The sequence below is a fragment of the Heterodontus francisci genome, unplaced genomic scaffold (assembly GCF_036365525.1).
Source record: "Heterodontus francisci isolate sHetFra1 unplaced genomic scaffold, sHetFra1.hap1 HAP1_SCAFFOLD_705, whole genome shotgun sequence".
Taxonomy (NCBI): Eukaryota; Metazoa; Chordata; class Chondrichthyes; order Heterodontiformes; family Heterodontidae; genus Heterodontus; species Heterodontus francisci.
This window is the reverse complement of record NW_027142242.1, coordinates 319,683-343,161: the sequence shown is the minus strand read 5'-3', so window position 1 is coordinate 343,161 and position 23,479 is coordinate 319,683. Positions and strand designations below refer to the sequence as shown.

Sequence of the window (23,479 nt, the reverse complement as noted above, 5' to 3'; positions counted from 1 at the left end):
CACACTCTGAGGCAGAGCATTCCCGATCCTAACCAGCGATTAGGATCGCTGTGTACTTCTTTTGCCAATCACCTTAAATCGGTGTCCTCTGGTTCTGGATCCTTCTGCCAATGGGGACAGCTTCTCCCTGTCTACTCTGTCCTGACCCTTCATGATTTTGAACACCGCTATCAAATCTCATCTCAATCTTCTCTTCTCCAAGGAGAACAGGGCCAGCTTCTCCAACCTATCTTCGTAACTGAAGTTCCTCATCGCTGGAACCGATCTCATGAATCTTTTCTGCGCCCTCTCTAATGCCTTAGTATTCTTCCTAAAGTGTGGTGCCCAGAATTGTACACGCTACTCCATTTGCAGATGAACCATTGTTTTATAGAAACATAGAAGCAGGAGTAGGCCATTCAGCCCTTCGAGCCTGCACTGCCATTCAATACGATCATGGCTGATCGTCCAAATTCAGTACCCTGTTCCCGCTTTCTCCCCGTATCCCTTGATCCCTTTAGCCCTAAGTACTATATCTAACTCTTTCTTGAATATATTTAATGACTTGGCCTCAACTGTTTTCTGTGGTAGAGAATTCCACAGATTCACCACTCTCTGGGTGAAGAAATCCCTCCTCACCTCAGCCCTAAATGGCTTACCCCTTATCCTTAGACTGTGACCCCTGGTCCTGGACCCCCCCGCCATCGGGAACATCCTTCCTGCATCTAGTCTGTCCAGTCCTATTAGAATTTTGTAGGTGTCTGAGATCCCCTCTCATTCTTCTAAACTCCAGTGAATACAAGCCTAATCGACCCAATCTCTCTTCATACGTCAGTCCTGCCATCCCAGGAATCAGTCTGGTGAACCTTCGCTGCACTCCCTCCATAGCAAGAACATCCTTCCTCAGATAAGGAGACCAAAACAGCACACAATACTCCAGATGTGGTCTCACCCAGGCCTTGTATAATTGCAGCAAGACATCCTTGCTCCTGTGCTCAAATCCTCTCGCTATGAAGGCCAACATACCATTTGCCTTCTTAACTGCCTGCACCTACATGCTTACTTTCAGCGACTGGTGCACAAGGACACCCAGGTCTCGATGCACCTCCCCCTTTCCCAATCTATCGCCGTTCAGATAATAATCTGCCTTTCTGTTTTTGCCACCAAAGTGGATAATCTCACATTTATCCACATTATACTGCATCTTCCATGTATTTGTCCACTCACTCAACCTGTCCAAATCACACTTGAGCTTCTCTGCATCCTTCTCACAGCTCACACTCCCACCTAGCTTTGCGTCGTCTGCAAACTTTGATATATTACATTTAATTCCCTCATCTCCATCATTAATATATATTGTGAATAGCTGGGGTCCTCGCACTGATCCCTGCGGTACCCCACTAGTCACTGTCTGCCACTCGAAAAAAGATCCGTTTATTCCTATTCTTTATTTCCTGTCTGCCAACCAGTTCTCTATCCATGTCAGTACCTTACCCCCAATCCCATGTACTTTAATTTTGCAGGCTAATCTCTTTTGTGGGACCTTATCGAAAGCCTTCTGAAAGTCCAAATACACCACATCCACTGGTTCTCTCCTATCTATTCTACGAGTTACATCCTCAAAAAATTCCAGTAGATTTGTCAAGCATGATTTCCCTTTCGTAAATCCATGTTGACTTTGTCCGATCCTGTCAATGTTTTCCAAGTGCTCTGCTATTACATCTTTTATAATGGACTCGAGCATTTTCCCCACTACTGATGTCAGGCTAACCGGTCTATAATTCCGTTTTCTCTCTACCTCCTTTTTTAACTAGTGGGGTTAGATTAGCTACCCTCCAGTCCATTGGAATTGTTCCAGAGTCTATAGAATTTTGAAAAATGACCAGCAATGCATCTACTATTTCTAGGGCCACTTCCTTAAGTACTCTGGGATGTAGATTATCAGGCCCTGGGGATTTATCGGCCTTCAATCCCATCAATTTCCCTAACACCATTTCCCAAGGAATTAATGATTTCATACAGTTCCTCCTTCTCACTCGACCCTATGTTCCCCAACATTTCTGGGAGGTAATTTGTGTCCTCCTTTGTGAAGACGGAACCAAAGTATATATTTAATTGGTCTGCCCTTTCTTTGTTCCCCATTATAAATTCCCCCGTTTCTGACTAATCTTTTTCTCTTCACATATCTATAGAAGCTTTTACAGTCAGTTTTTATGTTCTCTGCAAACTTACCTCATACTCTATTTTTCCCTTCTTAATCAATCCCTTTGCCCTCCTCTGCTGAATTCTAAACTGCTCCCAGTCCTCAGGTTTGCTGCTTGTTCTGGCCATTTTATATTTCTCCTCCTTGGATCTAACTCTATCCCTAATTTCTTCTGTAATCCCAGTTGAGCCATCCTTCCTGTTTTATTTTTGCACTGGATAGGAATGAACAATTGTTGTAATTCATCCATGCGCTCTTTAAATGCTAATTGCCTATCCACTGTCAACCCTTTAAGTAATGTTCCCCAATCTATCATAGCCAATTCGTGCCTCATACCTTCATAGTTTCCTTTATTTAGATTCAGGACCCTAGTCTCAGAATCAACTCTCTCACTCTCCATCTTAATGAAGAATTCTATCATGTTATGGTTGCTCTTCACCAAGGGACACCACACAACAAGATTGTTAACTAATCCTTTCTCATTACACAATACTCAGTCTAGAATGGCCTGTTCTCTAGTTGGTTCCTCAACACATTGGACCAAAAAACCATCACTTACACACTCCAGAAATCCCTCCTCTATAGTATTATTGCTAATTTGGTTTGCCCAATCTATATGTAGATTAAACTCACCCATAAATACAGTTGCATCCTTATTGCATGCGTCTCTAATTTCCTGTTTAATGCCATCCTCTACATCACCATTGCTGTTTGGGGGTCTATATACAACCCTCACCAACGTTTTCTGCCGCTTGGTGTTTCTTAGCTCCACCCACATCAGGATTCTCTGAGCTAATATCCTTCCTCACTATTGTATTGATTTCCTCTTTTACTAACAACGCTACTTCACCACCTTTCCCTTTTTGCCTGTCCTTCCTAAATATTGAATACTCCTGGATGTTCAGTTCTCATCCTTGGTCACCCTGCAGCCATGTCTCCGTAATCGCAACTGTATCGTATCCATTTACATCTATTTGCGTGGTTAATTCATCTACCTTATTGCAAATACTCCACACATTCAGACACAATGCCTTTAGGCTTGTCTTTTTAACATTCTTAGTCATCTTAGCATTATTTTGCACTATGGCCCTATTTGTTTCTTGCCCTTGATTTCTATGCCTTCCACTTTTGCCTTTTTGTTTCCTGTCTTTTGTTTCTTTCCTTGTTTCCTCTTCCTCAGTCTCCCCGCTCAGGTTCCCTTCCCCCTGCCATTCTAGTTTAAATCCTCCCCAACAGCTCTAGCAAACAGCCCTGCGAGGACATCGGTTCTGGTGCTACCTGGGTGTAACCTGTCCTCCTTGTACAGGTCCTACCTTCCCCAGAACCGGTCCCAATGTCCCAGGAATCTAAATCCCTCCCTCCTGCACAATTTCTCCAGCCACGCATTCATCAGGTCTATTTTCCATTTACTGTACTCACTAACATGTGGCACAGGAAGTAATCCTGAGCTTACTACCTTTGAGGTCCTGCTTTTAAATTTAGCTCCTAACTCCTTAAATTCATCTTGCAGGACCTCATCCCGTTTTCTACCTATGCCGTTGGTACCGACATGTACTACAATTAGATACCCTTCAGAATGTCCTGCAGCCTGTTACTTACCCAACCAATCACCTTGCAGATTCCCGTGATGTCACTGTAAGTTCCCCCCCGCCCCCCGCTTTCGAATCTCAGCGCGTGTCGGCACAGAGAGAGAGAGAGAGAGCCAGCCGCCTCTCCGGTCTCCAAGTAGGTGAGGGCCTCGAGCCCCGCGCTCTCTTTTTCAGGTCCCGCTCCAGATCAGCCTTCTCCCAGGTCCGCCAGCCACCTCTCTGGTCACCAGGTAAGTGAGGGCCTCGAGCCCCACGCTCTCTTTTTCAGGTCCCGCTCCAGATCAGCCTTCTCCCAGGTCCGCCAGCTGCCGCTCCAGGTAAGTGAGGGCCTCAAGGTTTTGCATAACTTCTTTGTTCTTGTACTCTATGCCCCTGTTTATAAAGCCCAGGATCCTGTATGTTTTATTAACCGCTTTCTCAACTACCCTGCAACCTTCAATGATTTGTGCACATAGAACCCCAGGTCCCTCTGCTCCTGCACCCGCTTTAGAATTGTACCCTTTATTTTATAGTGCCTCTGCTTGAGCTTCATACCAAGATAAGCCACTTCACACTTTACTGCATTAAATTTCATCTGCCACTTGTCCACCCATTCCACCAGCTTGTCTATATCCTTGAATACATAAGGAGGCTACAAAGGGATATAGATAACAGCTGTAAGGAGGGATGATATGCTAAATGAATCATCAAATGAGGCCATATGGGTGGAGCTCAGAAATAAAAAGAGGGCAGCCACACTACTAGGCATGTACTATAGACCCTCAAATAGTGAGAGGGAGATAGAAGAACAAATATGTAGGCCAACATCTGAGGGCAAAAACTATAGGGCAATAATAGTTGGGAATTTCAACTACCCCAATATCAACTGGGATACAAACAATGTGAAGGGCACAGAGGGGACAAAATTCTTCAACTGCATTCAAGAGAATCTTTTGAGCTAGCATGTAACAAGCCCAACGAGAGGGGACACAATTCTAGATTTAGGTAATGAAGCTGGGCAAGTGGATGAAATAGCAGTGGGTGACCATTTTGGAGTTAGCAATCATAAGACAATTAGTTTTAGCATAATCATGGAAAAGGACAAAGATAAGACAGGAGTTAAAGTTCTAAATTGAGGGAAGGCAAATTTTACGACACTGAGAGGTGATCTGGCGAAAGTGGACTGGATACAGCTACTTGAAGGAAAATCAGTGGCAAACCAGTGGGAGGCATTCAAAAGCGAGATTCAACAGGCACAGTGTAGGCATGTACCCACAAAGATAAAGGGTGGTACTGCCAAATCTAGAGCCCCCTGGTTATCTAGGGGATTATAGGGGATGTTGAAGCAGAAAAAGAAAGCTTATGGCGATCACAAAAATCTTAATACTTTAGAAAGCCTAGAGGAGTATAGAAAGTGCAGGGGTGAAGGAAAAAAGGAAATTAGAAAAGCAAAGAGAGTACATGAAAAATTATTGGCAGGTAAAATCAAGGAAAACCCAAAGATGTTTTATCAGTACATTAAGAGCAAGAGGATAACTAAGAGTCATAGAGTCGTACAGCATAGAAACAGGCCCTTCGGCCCACCGCGTCCATGCCGACCATAATGCCTATCTATACTAATCCCACCTGCCTGCCTCCATATCCCTCTATGCCTTTCTCATTCAAGTACCTGTCCAGATGCCTCTTAAATATTGCTACTGTTCCTGCCTCCACCACCTCCTCTGGCAGCTCATTCCAGCTCATGTGTGAAAAATTTACCCCTTTGATCCCCTTTAAACCTCCTCCCTCTCACCTTAAATCTATGCCCTCTAGTTTTAGTCACCCATACCATGGGAAACAGACTCTGGCGATCTACCCTATCTATGCATCTCATAATTTTATATACCTCTATCATGTCCCCTTTCAGCTTCCTTCGCTCCAGGGAAAGCAGACCCAGCCTATCCAATCACTCTTTATAACTCAAGCCCTCCAAACTAGGCAACATCCTTGTGAATCTTTTCTGCACCCGCTCTACCTTAATTACATCTTTCCTGTAGTGCGGCGACCAGAACTGCACACAGTACTCCAAGTGCGGCCTAACCAACGTTATACTCAATGCCTCGGCCGATGAAGGCAAGCATGCCATACGCCTTCTTCACCACCCTATCTACCTGTGTTGCCACTTTCAGGGAACTATGTACTTGCACCTCAAGGTCTTTCTGCTCAACAACACTCCCCAGGGCCCTGCCATTCACTGTATATGTCCTGTCCTGGTTTAACTTCCCAAAATGCATCACTTCGCACTTTTTTTTTCCAAAATATACTTTATTCATAAAAAACTTTAAAAATTACATTACCAGTTTCAAACAGCACCAAGTCAAAAAATACAAACAGTGCAAAGGAGGTCTGTTTGCTTCATTACAATCATGAGTTGCCTCACAACCCTTCCATTTCACATTTGTCATGCCAATTACATTTTTACATTTTACAGCAAATGAAAATTTTCCCGATACAGTTCGAGGTGTTTCCCATGGATCCAGCCCCTCAGTTCAGCTCGGTGAGGTGACCTTACACTGTGGTCTTTCCCCATTGAGCCTTTGCTGTGGCTGCCCCAAGCTTTAGTGCGTCCCTCAGCACATAGTCCTGGACCTTGGAATGTGCCATTCTGCAACATTCGGTCGTGGACAACTCTTTGCGCTGGAAGACCAGCAAGTTTCGGGCAGACCAAAGGGCATCTTTCACTGAATTGATGGTCCTCCAGCAGCAGTTGATGTTTGTCTCAGTGTGCGTCCCTGGGAACAGCCCGTAGAGCACAGGCTCCTGTGTTACAGAGCTGCTTGGGATGAACCTCGACAAAAACCACTGCATCTCTTTCCACACCTGCTTTGCAAAGACACATTCCAGGAGGAGGTGGGCAACCGTCTCTTCCCCACCACAGCCACCGTGGGGGCATTGCGTGGAGGGGGCGAGACTTCAGGCGTGCAGGAAGGATCTGACGGGGAGGGCTCTTCTCACCTCCAGCCAAGCTACATCTTGGTGCTTGTTTGAAAGTTCTGGTGATGAGGCATTCCGCCAAATGACTTTGGAGGTCTGCTCGGGGAACCATCCGACAGGATCCACCGTCTCCTTTTCCCGTAGGGCCTTAAGGACATTCCGTGCAGACCACTGCCTGATGGATCGGTGGTCAAAGGTGTTTTCCCGCAGAAACTGCTCCACGAAGGATAGGTGGGACGGCACGGTCCAACTGCATGGAGCGTTCCGCGGCAATGTGACCAGGCCCATCCTCCACAACACCGGGGACAGATAGAACCTCAGCACGTAGTGACACTTGGAGTTTGCGTACTGGAGGTCTACACACAGCTTGATGCAGCCGCACACGAAGGTGGTCATCAGGATTAGGGCCACGTTGGGTACATTTTTCCCGCCCTTATCCAGAGGTTTGAACATCGTGTCCCTCCGGACCCAGTCCATTTTAGATCCCCAGATGAAGTGGAAAATGGCTTGGGTGATCGCCACAGCACAGGAGTGGGGTATGGGCCAGACCTGTGCCACATACAGCAACAACGTGAGTGCCTCACACCTGATGATCAGGTTCTTACCCACAATGGAGAGAGATCGCTGCCCGCACATGCTCAACTTTTGTTGTACCTTGGCTACTCGCTCCTCCCAGGTTTTGGTGCATCACTTCGCACTTGTCTGCGTTAAATTCCATTTGCCAATCCCTTGCCCACTTTCCCAGTTGATCTATATCCTGATGTAACCTTAGACAACCTTCTTCACTGTCCACTATACCACCAATTTAAGGAAAGGGTAGGGCCTATTAGAGATGTACAAGGGCACTTACACATGGATGCAGATGATGTGGTGAGTCTTTTGCCTCTGTCTTCACAAAGGAGAGGGATAATGCAGACATTGTAGTGAAAGGGGAGGAGTGTGAAATATTTGATACGTTTAGCATAATGAGAGAGGAGATGCGAGAGGGTCAGATATCCTTGCAAGTGGATAAATCATCAGGGCCGGATGGATTGCATCCCAGGTTGTTAAAGGAAGCCAGGGAGGAAGTAGTGGATGCGCTGAGGATCATCTTCAAATCATCACTGGATGCGGGCGAAGTGCCAGAGGATTATAGGTCTGCGAACCTTGTGCCATTGTTTAAAAAGGGTGCGAGGGATAGGCCAAATAATTATAGGCCGGTCAGTCTGACCTCGGTGGTGGGTAAATTATTAGAATCAATTCTGGGGGACAGGATAAAATGCCACTTAGAAAGGCACGGATTAATCATTGATTGTCAGCATGAATTTGTTAAGGGAAGGTCATGTCTTACTAACTTAATTGAATTTTTTGAGGAAGTAACAAGAAGGATTGATCAGGGTAGTGCAGTGGATGAGGTCTACATGGGTTTTAGTAAGGCATTTGACAAGGTCCCACATAGCAGACTGGCCAGCAAAATGAAAGCCAATGGGATACAGGGGAATGTGGCAGGTTGGATCCAGAATTGGCTCAGTGACAGGAAACAAAGGGTAGTAGTCGACAGATGTTTTTGTGAATGGAAAGCTGTTTCCAGTGGTGTTCCACAGGGCTCAGTGTTGGGTCCCTTGCTGTTTGTGGTAAATATTAATGATTTGGACTTAAATGTGGGAGGCATGATTGGGAAATTTGCTGATGACACAAAAATTGGTCGTGTAGTTAATAGTGAAGAGGATAGCTGTAGACTCCAGAAAGATATCAATGGTTTGGTTGAGTGGGTGGAAAAGTGGCAAATGGAATTCAATCCAGAGAATTGTGAGGTAATGCACTTGAGGAGGGCAAATAAAGTGAGGGAATATACAATAAACTGGAGGATATTGAGAGGGGTAGAAGAAGTGAGAGATCTTGGAGTGCATGTCCACAGGTCCCTAAAGGTGGCAGGACAGGTAGATAAAATTGTGAAGAATGCATATGGAATGCTTTCCTTTATTGGCCAAGGTTCCAGGGAGAAGACTCGGAGGGCGGAGTACCGGAGCGGTGAGTATATCGAGTAACTTACCTCGGGTGAAAAAACCCCTGAAAAAGTGACATCACAGGAAAGCTGTGACCTGATTGGCTGGGAGTGAACCTGCGACCTGATTGGCTGGGAGTGAACCTGCACTGAATTTGAAAATAAACCATTGATAAACTAATTAACCCTAATTAACTAATTAATTAATAAGTAGAGGAGTAACTAAACCAGAGGGAGGAGATTACTGTATTTAGCGTTTAATATTTATAGCAGACATCTAGCGCCAGGGAACATATAGTTAATTGTGATTTAATTTAGTAAGAATTTAATAAGTATTTAAAATTAATTTATTAATTAGTGCTAGAAATGTCAGTTAGAGGGGTGAAGTGCTTCACCTGTGAGATGTGGGAGGTCCGTGATGCTTCCAGCGTTCCAGACAGCTACATCTGCAGGAAGTGTACCCAATTGCAGCTCCTCACAGACCACATGGAACGGTTGGAGCAGCAGTTGGATGCACTTAGGAACATGCAGGTGGCGGAAAGCATCATAGACAGAAGTTTTAGCGATGTGGTTACACCCAAGGTGCAGGCAGATAGATGGGTGAGCGCTAGAAGGGGCAGGCAGTCAGTACAGCCCTGTGGTTATCCCCCTCTGTAACAAGTATACCGTTTTGGATACTGTTGGGGGGATGTCCTATCAATGGAAAACAACAGCAGCCAGAGCAGTGGCACCACGGCTGGTACTGTTGTTCAGCAGGGAGGGACAAAGCGCAGAAGAGCAATAGTTATAGGGAACTCTATAGTCAGGGGCACAGATAGGCGCTTCTGTGGACTTGAAAGAGACGCCAGGAAGGTATGTTGCCTCCCTGGTGCCAGGATCAAGGATGTCTCTGAACGGACAGGGGGCATTCTGAAGGAGGTGGGTGAACAGCCAGAGGTTGTGGTACACATTGGTAGTAACGAAATAGGCAGGAAGAGTGACGAGGTCCTGCAAGGGGAGTTAGGTAGTAAGTTAAAAAACAGGACCTCTAGGGTTGTAATCTCGGTATTACTCCCTGTGTCACGTGCCAGTGAGGCTAGAAATAGGAAGATAGTGCAGCTAAACCCATGGCTAAACAGCTGGTGTAGGAGGGAGGGTTTCAGATATCTGGATCATTGGGATCTCTTCAGGGACAGGTGGGACCTGTACAAGAAGGACGGGTTGCATCTAAACTGGAGGGGCACAAATATCCTGGCTGCGAGGTTTGCTAGTGTCACTCGGGAGGGTTTAAACTAATGCGGCAGGGGGGTGAGAACCAGAGCAGTAGGTCAGCAGGTGAAATAACTGAGGGGGAACTAGTGAATAAGGCCAGTAAGACCGAGAGGAAGAGCAGGCAGGAAAATGTTGCTGAGCACAGCGGGACTGGTGGTCTGAAGTGCATTTGTTTCAATGTGAGAAGTATAACAGGTAAGGCAGATGAACTTAGAGCTTGTATTAGAACTTGGAACTATGATGTTGTTGCCTTTACAGAGACTTGGTTGAGGGAAGGACAGGATTGGCAGCTAAACGTTCCGGGATTTAGATGCTTCAGGCAGGATAGAGAGGGATGTAAAAGGGGTGGGGGAGTTGCATTACTGGTTAAGGAGAATATCACAGCTGTACTGCGGGAGGACACCTCGGAGGGCTCATGCAGCAAGGCAATATGGGTAGAGCTCAGGAATAGGAAGGGTGCAGTCACGATGTTGGGGGTTTACTATAGGCCTCCCAACAGCCAGCAGGAGATAGAGGAGCAGATATGTGGACAGATTTTGGAAAGATGTAAAAGCAACAGGGTTGTAGTGGTGGGTGATTTTAACTTCCCCTATATTGACTGGGACTCATTTAGTGCTAGGGGCTTGGATGGGGCAGAATTTGTAAGGAGCATCCAGGAGGGCTTCTTGAAACAATATGTAGATAGTCCAACTGGGGAAGGGGCCGTACTGGACCTGGTATTGGGGAATGAGCCCAGCCAGGTGGTCGAAGTTTCAGTAGGGGAGCATTTCAGGAACAGTGACCATAATTCCGTAAGTTTTAAGGTACTTGTGGATAAGGATAAGAGTAGTCCTCGGGTGAAGGTGCTAAATTGGGGGAAGGCTAATTATAACAATATTAGGCAGGAAGTGAAGAATTTAGATTGGGGGCGGCTGTTTGAGGGTAAATCAACATCTGACATGTGGGAGTATTTCAAACGTCAGTTGATTAGAATCCAGGACCGGCATGTTCCTGTGAGGATGAAGGATAAGTTTGGCAAGTTTCGGGAACCTTGGATAACGAGGGATATTGTGAGCCTAGTCAAAAAGGAAAAGGAAGTATTTGTAAGGGCTAGAAGGCTAGGAACAGACAAAGCCCTTGAGGAATATAAAGAAAGTAGGAAGGAACTTTAGCAAGGAGTCAGGAGGGCTAAAAGGGGTCATGAAAAGTCATTGGCAAACAGGATTAAGGAGAATCCCAAGGCTTTTTATACGTATATAAAGAGCAAGAGGGTAGCCAGGGAAAGGGTTGGCCCACTCAAGGACAGAGGAGGGAATCTATGCGTGGAGCCAGAGGAAATGGGTGAGGTACTAAATGAACACTTGGCATCAGTATTCACCAAAGAGATGGTGGATGATGAGTCTAGGGAAGGGTGTGTAGATAGTCTAGGTCATGTCGATATCAAAAAGAAGGAGGTGCTGGGTGTCCTGAAAAACATTAAGGTAGATAAGTCCCCAGGGCCTGATGGGATCTACCCCAGAATACTGAGGGAGGCAAGGGAGGAAATTGCTGGGGCCTTGACAGAAATCTTTGTATCCTCATTGGCTACAGGTGAGGTCCCAGAGGACTGGAGAATAGCCAATGTTGTTCCTTTGTTTAAGAAGGGTAGCAGGGATAATCCAGGCAATTACAGGCTGGTGAGCCTTACGTCAGTGGTAGGGAAATTATTAGAGAGGATTCTTCGGGACAGGATTTACTCCCATTTGGAAACAAATGGACTTATTAGCGAGAGACAGCATGGTTTTGTGAAGGGGAGGTCGTGTCTCACTAACTTGATAGAGTTTTTTGAGGAAGTGACGAAGATAATTGATGAAGGAAGGGCAGTGGATGTTGTCTGCATGGACTTCAGTAAAGCCTTTGACAAGATCCCTTATGGCAGACTGGTACAAAAGGTGAAGTCACACAGGATCAGAGGTGAACTGGCAAGATGGATGCAGAACTGGCTCGGTCATAGAAGACAGAGGGTGGCAGCGAATGGAGGGATTTGACTAGTGGTGTTCCGCAGGGATCAGTGCTGGGACCTTTGCTGTTTGTAGTATATATAAATGATTTGGAGGAATATGTAGCTGGTCTAATTAGTCAGTTTGCGGATGACACAAAAGTTGGTGGAGTTGCGGATAGTGATGAGGATTGTCAGAGGATACAGCAGGATATAGATCGGTTGGAGACTTGGGCGGAGAAATGGCAGATGGAGTTTAATTCGGACAAATGTGAGGTAATGCATTTTGGAAGGTCTAATACAGGTGGGAAGTATACAATAAATGGCAGAACCCTTAGGAGTATTGACAGGCAGAAAGATCTGGGCGTACAGGTCCACAGGTCACTGAAAGTGGCAACGCAGGTGGATAAGGTAGTCAAGAAGGCATACGGCATGCTTGCCTTCATCGGTCAGGGCATAGAGTATAAAAATTGGCAAGTCATGTTGCAGCTGTACAGAACCTTAGTTAGGCCACACTTAGAATATTGCGTGCAATTCTGGTCACCACACTACCAGAAGGACGTGGAGGCTTTGGAGAGGGTAGAGAGGAGGTTTACCAGGATGTTGCCTGGTCTGGAGGGCATTAGCTATGAGGAGAGGTTGGATAAACCCGGATCGTTTTCACTGGAATGACGGAGGTGGAGGGGCAACATGATAGAGGTTTACAAAGTTATAAGCGGCATGGACAGAGTGGATAGTCAGAAGCTTTTTCCCAGAGTGTAAGAGTCAGTTACTAGGGGACTTAGGTTTAAGGTGCGAGGGGCAAAGTTTAGAGGGGATGTGCGAGGCAAGTTTTTTACACAGAGGGTGGTGAGTGCTTGGAACTTGCTGCCGGGGGAGGTGGTGGAAGCAGGTACGATAGCGACGTTTAAGAGACATCTTGACAAATACATGAATAGATTAGATTAGAGATACAGCACTGAAACAGGCCCTTCGGCCCACCGAGTCTGTGCCGACCATCAACCACCCATTTATACTAATCCTACACTAATCCCATATTCCTACCAAACATCCCCACCTGTCCCTATATTTCCCTACCACCTACCTATACTAGTGACAATTTGTAATGGCCAATTTACCTACCAACCTGCAAGTCTTTTGGCTTGTGGGAGGAAACCGGAGCACCCGGAGAAAACCCACGCAGACACAGGGAGAACTTGCAAACTCCACACAGGCAGTATCCAGAATCGAACCCGGGTCCCTGCAGCTGTGAGGCTGCAGTGCTAACCACTGCGCCACTGTGAACAGGAAGGGAATAGAGGGCAACGGTCCCCGGAAGTGCAGAAGGTTTTAGTTTAGGCAGGCATCAAGATCGGCGCAGGCTTGGAGGGCCGAATGGCCTGTTCCTGTGCTGTACTGTTCTTTGTTATTTTTATCGAATACAAAAGCAGGGATGTAATGCTGGAACTGTATAAAATGCTGGTTCGGCCACAGTTGGAGTATTGTGTGCAGTTCTGGTCACCACATTACAGGAAGGACATGCGCCGGAGAGTGTACGGAGGAGATTTACAAGAAAGTTGCAGCTGTGAGGAAAGATTGGATAGGCTAGGTTTGTTTTCCTTAGAACAGAGGAGGCTGAGGGGTGACTTAATTGAGCTGTACAAAATTATGAGGGCCTAGATCGAGTAGACAGAAAAGACCTGTTTCCCCTAGCGGAGAGATCAATTACCAGGGGGCACAAATTTAAGATGATTGGTAGAAGGATTAGAGAGCTCATGAGGAAAAACTTTTTCACCCAGAGGGTGGTGGGTGACTGGAATTCACTGCCAGGAATGGTGGCGGAGGCAGAAACCCTCAATTCTTTTAAAAGGTACCTGGACATGCACCTGAAGTGCTGTAACCTGCAAGGCTACGGACCAGGTGCTGGAAGATGGGATTAGATTGGGCGGCTATTTTTTTCAGCTGGCATGGACACGACAGGCTGAATGGCCTGCTGCTGTGCTGTAATTTTTCTATGGTTCTAAAGGTATTTTTTCTAATTTGTTCATGGGATGTGGGTGTTACTGGGTAGGCCAGCATTTATTGCCCATCCCTAATTGCCCTTGAACTGAGTGGCTTGCTAGGCCATTTTAGAGTCTGTGGGTCTGGAGTCATATGTCGGCCAGACAAGGCCAGCGGATTGCCTTCTCTAAGGGACATTAGTGAACCAGATGGATTTGACAATGGTTTTATGGTCACTATTTGACTAACTTTTTTTAAATTCCAGATTTATTAATTGAATTTAAATTTCACCGTTTGCTGTGGTGGGATTCAAACCCATGCCCTCAAAGGATTAGCCTGGCCTTTTGGCTTATTATTTTAGTGACAATACCACTGTGCCACTGCCTTCCCCAGCTCTGTGAAACTGGAGCAGTGTGAGTGCTGTATCTGCCTGCAGTGTTGGGCAATGCCCTGCTGACCACTCCCTGCAGCCCCTTTGTCCAGTTGTGCTGCATATTGTTGTGCAATAGCACTGACAGGCATCCCTGCTGCTTTCTCAGGTCCTGCTTCAGCTCCCAGATGGATGAGCTGTTGTGCCCTCCGACAAGCACCGAGGGACGGAATGATGAGAAGGCACTCCTCGATCAGCTTGTGTCCTTCCTCAGTGCCAAAGATGAGGTGGAGCTCGTGGAAATCGACAAGGCTCTTGGAATCGACAAACTCATCCAGGCAAGTCAGCAGCTGAAGTGGATAACAGGAAATACTGAGCACACACGGTCTCTCAACACGACAGCTCCATCTAAGTGCCACAGGATGGTTTGTTGCTGGTTTCTGTGTACAGTGCGAACTACAACAGCCTCACAAATGCACAACTTCAGTCATTTGGCCTACAGCACACTGGCTGTCTCACAGCACAGCCACCGCATGGCAGGGGTGAGAAGTGCCAACTGTACTGACTGGGCTATAATCTGGGACACATCAGAGGTTTTACAAAATGTACATTAAGGAACATTACTGTATCTAACCCTGTGCTGTCCCTGCCCTGGGAGTGTTTGATGGGGAGTGTAGAGGGAGCTTTACTCTGTATCTAACCCCGTGCTTTACCTGCTCTGGGAGTGTTTAATGGGGACAGTGTGGATGGAGCTTTACTCTGTATCTAACTCCATGCTGTACTTGCCATGGGAGTGTTTGATGGGGAGTGTAGAGGGAGCTTTACTCTGTATCTAACCCCCGTGCTGTACCTGTCCTGGGACTGTTTGATAGGGAGTGTAGAGGGAGCTTTACTGTGTATCTAACTCCGTGCTGTATCTGTCCTGGGAGTGTTTGATGGGGAGTGTAGAGGGAGCTTTACTCTCTATCTAAACACCTTTAATTGCTCTGGGAACATTAGATGGAAAGTGCTCCATTACCCAGCAGAAAGATCAGAGCCTCTGCCAGCCTCTTGCATATGTCCTTCATTGTTTTTCACTCCCTCTCTCTTGCTCCATCTGATGCAGAGTGGAGAACTTGACCGGCTCCAGAATCGAGCCCTACCTCAGCCATACTTGTTAATGGAGCCGAAGTCTGCGATTTACCAGCAGGGTTACCTGCCTGGCTCTCCTACCTGCAATGTACCAAGCTCATCCTCTGCCCTGATCCAGCAGCAGCAGCTCACGTTTAGCCCAGTGCCCAGCGAACTAGCATCCCAAGGGGCTTACCCCACCAGCATGGGGCTACATCCACGGCAGGGCTTGGTCCGATTGCCAACTGTCACCAACCAGCTCCGACTACAACTACAGCAGAAGCTACAGGGACAGCAGGTCAGTGTAATCCCCCCCAAAATATAATCCCCTCACACCCACCCCCACCTAGTATAAACTCCTGCCGCCCTGTATACCTCCCCTCACACCGTATAACCGTCCTCTTAAAAAAAACTCTTATAAACCTTATAAACTCCCTCCCTGAATGAACCACTCAGTCCCCACCACCTATAACTCCCTCTGTATAACACCCCAATCCATATAACTTCTCTCCTCCCCCCACCCATATAAACCCTTCTCTCCCCATATATACCTCTCCCTTCTCCCCATATTAACCCACAGTCTATGAATCAGGTACTGATTCGGCGCACTGGGAATTGTGACCATGGTGAAAAGGTGTGGTTGTGGATATGGTGCCCGGTCTGAGCAGTGTATGCATGGTATATGCAGTGTGGGCAGTTTTTATTTGTTCATGGGATGTGGGCGAGACTGGCTATGCCAGCATTTATTGCCCATCCCTAATTGCCCTGAGAAGGTGGTGGTCAGCCGCCTTCTTGAACCGCTGCTGTCCTTGGGGTGTAGATAACCCACAGTGCTGTTAGGAAGAGAGTTACAGGATTTTGACCCAGCGACAGTGAAGGAACGGTGATATAGTTCCAAGTCAGAATGGTGTCAACTTGGAGGGGAACTTGCAGGTGGTGGTGTTCCCATGCATCTGCTGCCCTTGGCCTTCTAGGTGGCAGAGGTCACAAGTTTGGAAGTGCTGTCGAAGGAACCTTGGTGAGTTGCTGCAGTACATCTTGTCGATCGAACACACTGCTGCCACTGTGCAGTGCACAGTGGTGAAGGGAGTGAATGTTGAAGGTGGTGGATGGGGTGCCAGTCAAGTAGGTTGCTTTGTCCTGAATGGTGTTGAGTTTCTTGAGTGTTGTTGGAGCTGCACTCATTCAGGGAAGTGGAGAGTATTCCATCACAGTAGTATGAGCAGTGTATGTGTGGTGTATACAGCGAGTGTAGCATGCACAGTATGGGCGTGTTGTGTGTAGTGGGGGTAGTGTGGTAAGTTTGCATGTGGTGTGTGCATAGTATAGGCTGCATCTGTGTTGTGGGCAGCTTGTGAATAATGTTGACATGTGGGCCCTGAGGCTGCTATAATTATTACACAGATCACTCTGCTTTCTCTGTGCAGATGCACCAGAATCGGCAGGCTGCAATGGGTCATTTAGGAGGAGTCGGTTCGATGGGGATTGGACTGCGTGCTGGGATGCAGCAAATTCCTGCCCAGGTACTCAATCAGCACAAAGATCACATGGAATTTTCCCCAGCTACATAACCACATTCAGAGATCCCTGTGGGGTGTCCTCAGGTAAGTTCCAGCCTGCTTGGAAATATCACGGGGTACCCCCAGTACGCTCTGGCACACTTGGAGATCCCATGGATTACCCCATGCAGGTACCTAACACTTAAAAATAGCTGAAGTGCATGCCAGAACACTGAAATACCACGGGGATCTCCCCAGATACAATGAGAACACTGTTAGTGGAATCCCAGGTCATCCACTGGGGTTGGAGGTTTGTGAGCAGCGATGGCTCCCATTGAGAATGGTCGGTCTCTGTAATGTTTCTCCCTTCTCTCTCCAGGGCCCCCTCAATGCTCAAATGGTTGCACAGCGACAGCGTGAATACATCAGCCATCAGCACAGACAGCGGCAGATGATGCAGCAACGTGCCTTACTGATGAGACAGCACGTGCCACCCAACACTGGGGCCCGCCTCCCTTGCCCCCCTCTTCTGCAAATCCCCTACCCAGCCAGTTACAGCACCACCTCTGGGAATCCGCCTTCATCCGCCAGCCAATCCACACCACTCGTGCCCAGTGCCGACCCGCAGCCAAACCCATGCAGCTCTCTCCATGGATCGGGGACCTTGAACACAGGGATGCTGGGTAATATGGGGCCACAGCCCAGGATGGGTCTGATGTCCCAGATCCAGCAGAATATCTTGCAGTACCCAACCTCAGGTAAGGAACAGGCGCCCTATGCCTGAGGGTCTGTGCGGACAACTGCCAGTGCTACGGGCTGTTTGGTGATTGTTCTGAATTAACAGACTGACGTAATTAGGTCCCGTAGGCTCAGGCCTGGTTTTCTATTTGTGTCCCACACTAAAGCATGGCTACCCGACCAGACCCGACGACATGTCTCGGGTTCGAGTTGGGTTGGGCTGGACGCGGTGCTGCCTTGCTCAGGGAGGGAACTTCTGCACGATTCTGCAGGAATAGCCTGCTGCCGGAATAGAGGATCACAACATTTGAACAAGGTAGATCACAATAACCTGTTTGATATAATTAACTTTATTACAGTAGTCGGGTCAGGTCAGGCACGGGAAAAAATCAACGGACTCGGGCCCAAGGTCGGGTTTCAATTTCATACCCGAGCAGGCCTTTATCCCACACTTTCCCCAGCTCACAGTAATACTTCAGGCACTGAGGGGACAACAATTGAGATGGTGGCCTAGGGGAGATGATGGTGTAGTGATAATGTCACTGAACTAGTAATGCAGAGGCCCAGGCCAATGCCCTGGGGACACACGTTCAAGTCCCATTACAGCAGCTGGTAGAATTTAAATTCAATAAGTTAATATGTTCAATTAATTAATAAAAAATCTGGAATTGAAAGCTAGTCTCAGTAATAGTGCAACAAAACTATCAGCTGCAGTCCTTACCTGGTCTGTGGCCTTTTTGTGACTTCAGATCCACAGCAATGTGGTTGACTCTTAACTGCCCTTTGAAATGGCCCAGTAATGACTCCGTTGTCAAGGGCAATAAGGGATGACAACAAATGCTGGCCTTGCCAGCAATGCCTACATCCCATGAAAGAATTAAAATTTAAAAAAAGGTGGTGTCACTGATCCCTGGGTTAGATGGAGGGGATATCAGCCAGGATTTCTACTCTGTGACAAAAACAAGAAATGCTGGATTCACTCAGCAGGTCTGGCAGCATCTGTGGAAAGAGAAGCAGAGTTAACGTTTCGGGTCAGTTCCGAAGAAGGGTCACTGACCCGAAACGTTAACTCTGCTTCTCTTTCCACAGATGCTGCCAGACCTGCTGAGTGAATCCAGCATTTCTTGTTTTTGTTTCAGATTTCCAGCATCCGCAGTATTTTGCTTTTATTTCTACTCTGTGAGATGAGTTTTTACACTGACGATTTCTAACCAGTGCTGATTATTCTCCAGCTCTGCCCCAACAGGGAGACCCATCCGTGGCTCCTAGTCTAAGTCCAAGCAGCCCAACACTGTCCACACTGGTCCAACCAGCCCAGAGTCCCATGATGCAACAGGCTCCAGCAACACCTGGATATGAGGCACCAGAAGGAAAGTTGTGGCAGCGAGACCCCCTGGGAAACAGCAGGTTATGCCCTTCCCCCGCTTTGCACGCCCACCCCCACTTGCATGCCTGTCCCCTCTTCACTCATACACCCACCCCCACGTTCGCTCGCACGCCCGCACGCCCCCTGTTCACTCATATGCCCACCCCCACCTTTGTTCGCACACCTGCCCTTTGAATGCATGCCCTCCCTTCACTCGCCTGCCCGCCCCACTTTGCTCACTCATCTGCCCGCCCCCTTCGCTCATTCGCCCCCTGCTGCTTTCCTCGGCCTGCCTGCCCGCTCCCTCCCCTGTTCGCTCCCCTGCCTACCCACTGAAACCCACCTTGCTCCCTGTCCTCCTGCCCTGGCCCACTGATCAGTGTACATTGTCTGTGCTGTGCCTTTGTGCATTTCTCTGCATGTGTGACACAGACTCTCTTGTGTTCCAGTGTGTACACACAGGCTGGACAGCAGCAGTCAGGCAGTCTTGGGATGTACAATAACATGAGTATCACCGTGTCAATGGACAGTGGTCCTGGCACTGTCAGTAACCTCAACCAGGTGTCGGGACAGATGCACATGGGGACTATGCAGCTGCCTTCAATCAGTTCAGTGCACCCAGAGCAGGTAAGCAGTTCAGCTAGGTTTCCTGAATATGGCCCCCTTTCTGGGTGTGCAACATCTGGCCTCTGCTGATTCCCCCATGTCCAGGTACTTTATGATGTTCTTCCTCCCCTCACAGGTACAACAGGTCCAGGTGTTTGCTGACGTTCAGTGTACAGTGAATGTGGTCGGTGGGGACAATTACTTGAACCAACCAGGCCCGATGGGGTCTCAGAAAGGCCAGGCCAGTGGGCAGACTCCACAGGCCCAGCAGAAGAGCCTCCTTCAGCAATTGCTGACAGAGTGAGTGATGGAGTTGAAGAGGAAAGAGCAAACTGCACATCTCGCTGATTCAGACAGTAAATAGGTTCTGCAGTAGTGACAGACGACTATTGAAAACTGGTCCATATTTCCTCTCTGCCTCCTGTTGGAGCATGGACGGTCTCAACCTGTACAGAAGCCCTCACCAGTCGCTTAGCAACACTCAGCTGGAAGAGGAGGTAAAGAATATGGCTAAGCAGCCATAGACCACCAGGATGAAGGCGCATGTGCACTGTGGCACGAGGAAGGCATGAGGTTGGAGAATTGGAGCAGACTATGTGTGCGAAACAGGTCCACAGCACAGTACCTAAAGAAACAAAAGCAGCTTCAGCATATAGCCAACCATCTGACATTGCCCCTAGTTGTAGTTTACTTGAGACTGCCCCACGTTCCACCCTCTACTGTAATATAGTCCTGACTTTGTATGATTCACGGGTGAGAAAGAGCAAACTAGAAAACAATGGACGCAATAATCAGCAGGTGGGGTATTAAGTATTTGTAGATAAGAGTTCTTGGTCTTGCAGATTTTGAGAATGCTCCCGGCTGTGTTAAGCACGGCATTGTATCTAAGATTCTACAGTCCAAAGTTGATTATTTTTCTTTGTAAATATTTCTGGGATGTCGCAGTCTTGTTTTAAATATTTCTTTGTTGTGGAAACACAGTTCCATTGATGGTCCTCAGCCAGTCAGCACACTGACCTTCCCTTCCTTCCTCCAGTTTGCAGAGGGACGTAGCCTCAAGTGCCGTGAGATCTCTCGGCATTCTGAGGAGATGAGCAGTACCTGTTCCTGGAGTGGTATTTCAAGTGAGCAGGCCTGCCCTTTCAGAGGGTTGTGCCCTTTAGTAAAGCAGCGTCCCGGGAGAATGGGGTGGTAGGTGCCCAAGGGGGGCCACTTATCCAGTTGTTACATGATCCTTGGTGAATCAGTAAACCTGTTGGGGTGAGAAATGGGGGAGGGGGGGCAGAGCCCAGCGAGCATCACCAATTGGGTCACCTTTTCTATCTAGACCCTTCCTCACAGGTCAGGTGATTAACATAATCTCCAATTCACACACCATCCTGAGCTAGAAATAGATCATCGTTCCTTCATTGTCATTGGAACTCCCTCCCCAACAGCATATGGTGTACCTGCACCATATGGACTGCAATGGTCCAGATGGTGGCTCACCACTCCTTCTCAAGGGCAGTTAGGGATGGGCAATGCATGCTGGCCTTTCCAGCGATGCCCACATCCCACGAATGAAAAATAAAAAGTCCAATCAGACAGCATGAGAATTGCAGTAACTGAATCTGATTGGTTCTTCCAGTTGTATGGTGTTTCTCCTGGGAGATTCCTGAGGGGGGATGTTTCCTGTTCACAGACCTTTTAAATAGTTAGAGATAATTTAATATGACATCTCGCTCAGTATATAGAGAATGGAAAACCAGGATTGTTGGTCGGTAAAATGGATTTAAGTTTTTATACCTAAATGGTGCAAGAAGCCTGCTTCTCTGCCCAGCAATGTCTTCAAATAATGAGAGTTTATTAAGATGTATTTTGCTGTATTTAAAATGAATCCTCTGTGCAAACACCAGCCATAGGAGTTTAAGTAACATTTGCTTCTCTTGTATTCTTACTGTTTATTGAACATTTAATTACCAAGCTGTGAATAAAGTCTCAGAGTGAGTCTGGTTGTGGACTGTATGTGAGTCTTGTGTTGAATGATGTTCGTTTATACATTCTTTCTCACGCAAGGAAAAAGAGAAAGATTAGCACAATCCTTTTACAATTTTAAAGTATCAGCTGTGGCTCAGTTGGTAGCATTCTCACCTGAGTCTCTAGGTTCAAGTCCCACTCTAGGGCTTGAGCACAAAAATCAAAACTGGCACTCCAATGCAGTACTGAAAGAATGCTGCACAGTCAGAGGCGCCATCTTTTGGATGAGATGTTAAACCGAAGCCCCATCTGCCTGCTTGAGTGGATGTAAAAGATCCCATGGCACTATTTCGAAGAAGAGCAGGGGAGTTAGCCCCAGTACCCTGGCCAATATTTATCCCGCAATCAACATCATAAAAACAGATTATCTGGTCACTATCACATTGCTGTTTGTGAGAGTTTGCTGTGTGCATACTGGTTGCCATGTTCCCTGCATTACAATAGTGATTACACTTCAAAAAGTACTTCATTGGTTGTAATGTGCTTTGAGATAACTGGTAGTAGTGAAAGGCACTATATAAATGCAAGTTTGTCTTTTTTATCAGATCACCTGTCAGTCTTCTAAACCCAAAGGGATACAAGCCAAGTCTTTGCAACCTTTCTTCATTATTTAACCCTTTCAACCCCAGTATCATTTTGATGAATCTGCAGTGCATGCCCTCCAAGGCCAGAACAGATTTATGCAAATGGTTCCAGGGATGAGGGACTTCAGTTACAAGCATAGATTGGAAAATCTGCAGCTGTTATCAGAGAATCATAGAATAGTTACAGCACAGAAGGTGGTCATTCGGCCTGTTGTGTGTGTGCTGGCTCTCTGCAAGAACAAGTCATCCAGTCCCACTCCATCTTTTCTCCCTGTAGCCCAGCAAACATTTTTCTCTTCAGCTAATTGTCCAATTCTCGTTTGAAGGCCTCGATTGAAACTGCTGCCACCGCATTGTCAGGCAGTGCCTTCCAGATCCTAACCATTCCATGTATAAAAAAAGTTTTTCCCTCATGTTGCTGTTGCTTCTTTTGTCAATCACCTTAAATTGGTGTTCTGGATCCTTCAGCCGAGGGGAACAGTTTTTTCCCTATCTGCCCCCCTCATGATTTTGAGCATTTCTCTCAAATCTCCTCGCAACCTTTGCTTCTAAAAGAAGAGGGTGGCGATTGTGTACATAGTAAGATGCCAGCAAAAAGTCAGGATGTGAATGACTAGTAAATCCTCAGTTGGTTTAGGGAGGAATGTTGGGCAGGACACACTGAGAAATGGTGACAGGATCTTTACCGGAACAAGCAGCAGGACCGCACCTGACAATGCTGCACTCCCTCAATACTGCATTGAAGGCATGGGCGGATTAACACATGGGCAGCCTATGAGACTTTAGTAAAATTCAGCACAGCTCAGACAGCCATCATACAATTGCTGTATTAGTTTAAATGAAAAACACATTGTGGCGAGATTTGCTTCATTATTGTGATAAACCTACAGGCCTATTCATGCAGTTGACTATACATTTTTGTATTAATGGATCATTGGTTGAGGGGGCCCCAGGTTGGAAGGGACTCGAGTGTTCCAGCCTGCATTATGGGAATCAATTATCTTGACTGGGGCTTAAACCTAAATATAGACCTGACTGGGAAAGGATAATAGGTTTTCTTGCTTACAGGATATTAGTGAAACAGTTGGGTTTTTAAGGCACTGCAACAGCTTCATGATCACCTTTTCTGATATCAGTTCTTTATTCCAGATTTTCTTTTTAAAAGCAGAATTCAAAATTCTCAAGCCATGGAGGATCTGAATTTACTTCTCAGAATTGAGTTCAGGCCTCTGCATTACTAGCTGTTAATAGCTGTATCTTTGAACCATTGCAATACAGTGATAGAATGGGCATCT

The 23,479-nt window shown here is 47.0% G+C and overlaps 1 protein-coding gene across 6 annotated transcripts in view; it reads left to right on the top strand.

Annotated features, from left to right (window-relative positions):
* ncoa1 (nuclear receptor coactivator 1) overlaps window positions 1-21,588 on the top strand; it is a 146,951-nt gene extending 125,363 nt beyond the window's left edge. For 5 of the 6 annotated variants that reach the window (XM_068028426.1, XM_068028427.1, XM_068028428.1 and 2 more), the window contains 7 exons: window positions 14,435-14,603; window positions 15,371-15,673; window positions 16,803-16,898; window positions 17,254-17,632; window positions 18,845-19,019; window positions 19,428-19,605; window positions 19,721-21,588. In XM_068028426.1, the coding sequence (XP_067884527.1) occupies window positions 14,435-14,603; window positions 15,371-15,673; window positions 16,803-16,898; window positions 17,254-17,632; window positions 18,845-19,019; window positions 19,428-19,605; window positions 19,721-19,888 (1,468 nt within the window). In that variant the 3' untranslated portion in view covers window positions 19,889-21,588. The remainder of the gene's footprint in view (window positions 1-14,434; window positions 14,604-15,370; window positions 15,674-16,802; window positions 16,899-17,253; window positions 17,633-18,844; window positions 19,020-19,427; window positions 19,606-19,720) is intronic. The other variant, XM_068028429.1, reaches the window with a different exon arrangement.
* Window positions 21,589-23,479: the final 1,891 nt, after the last annotated feature.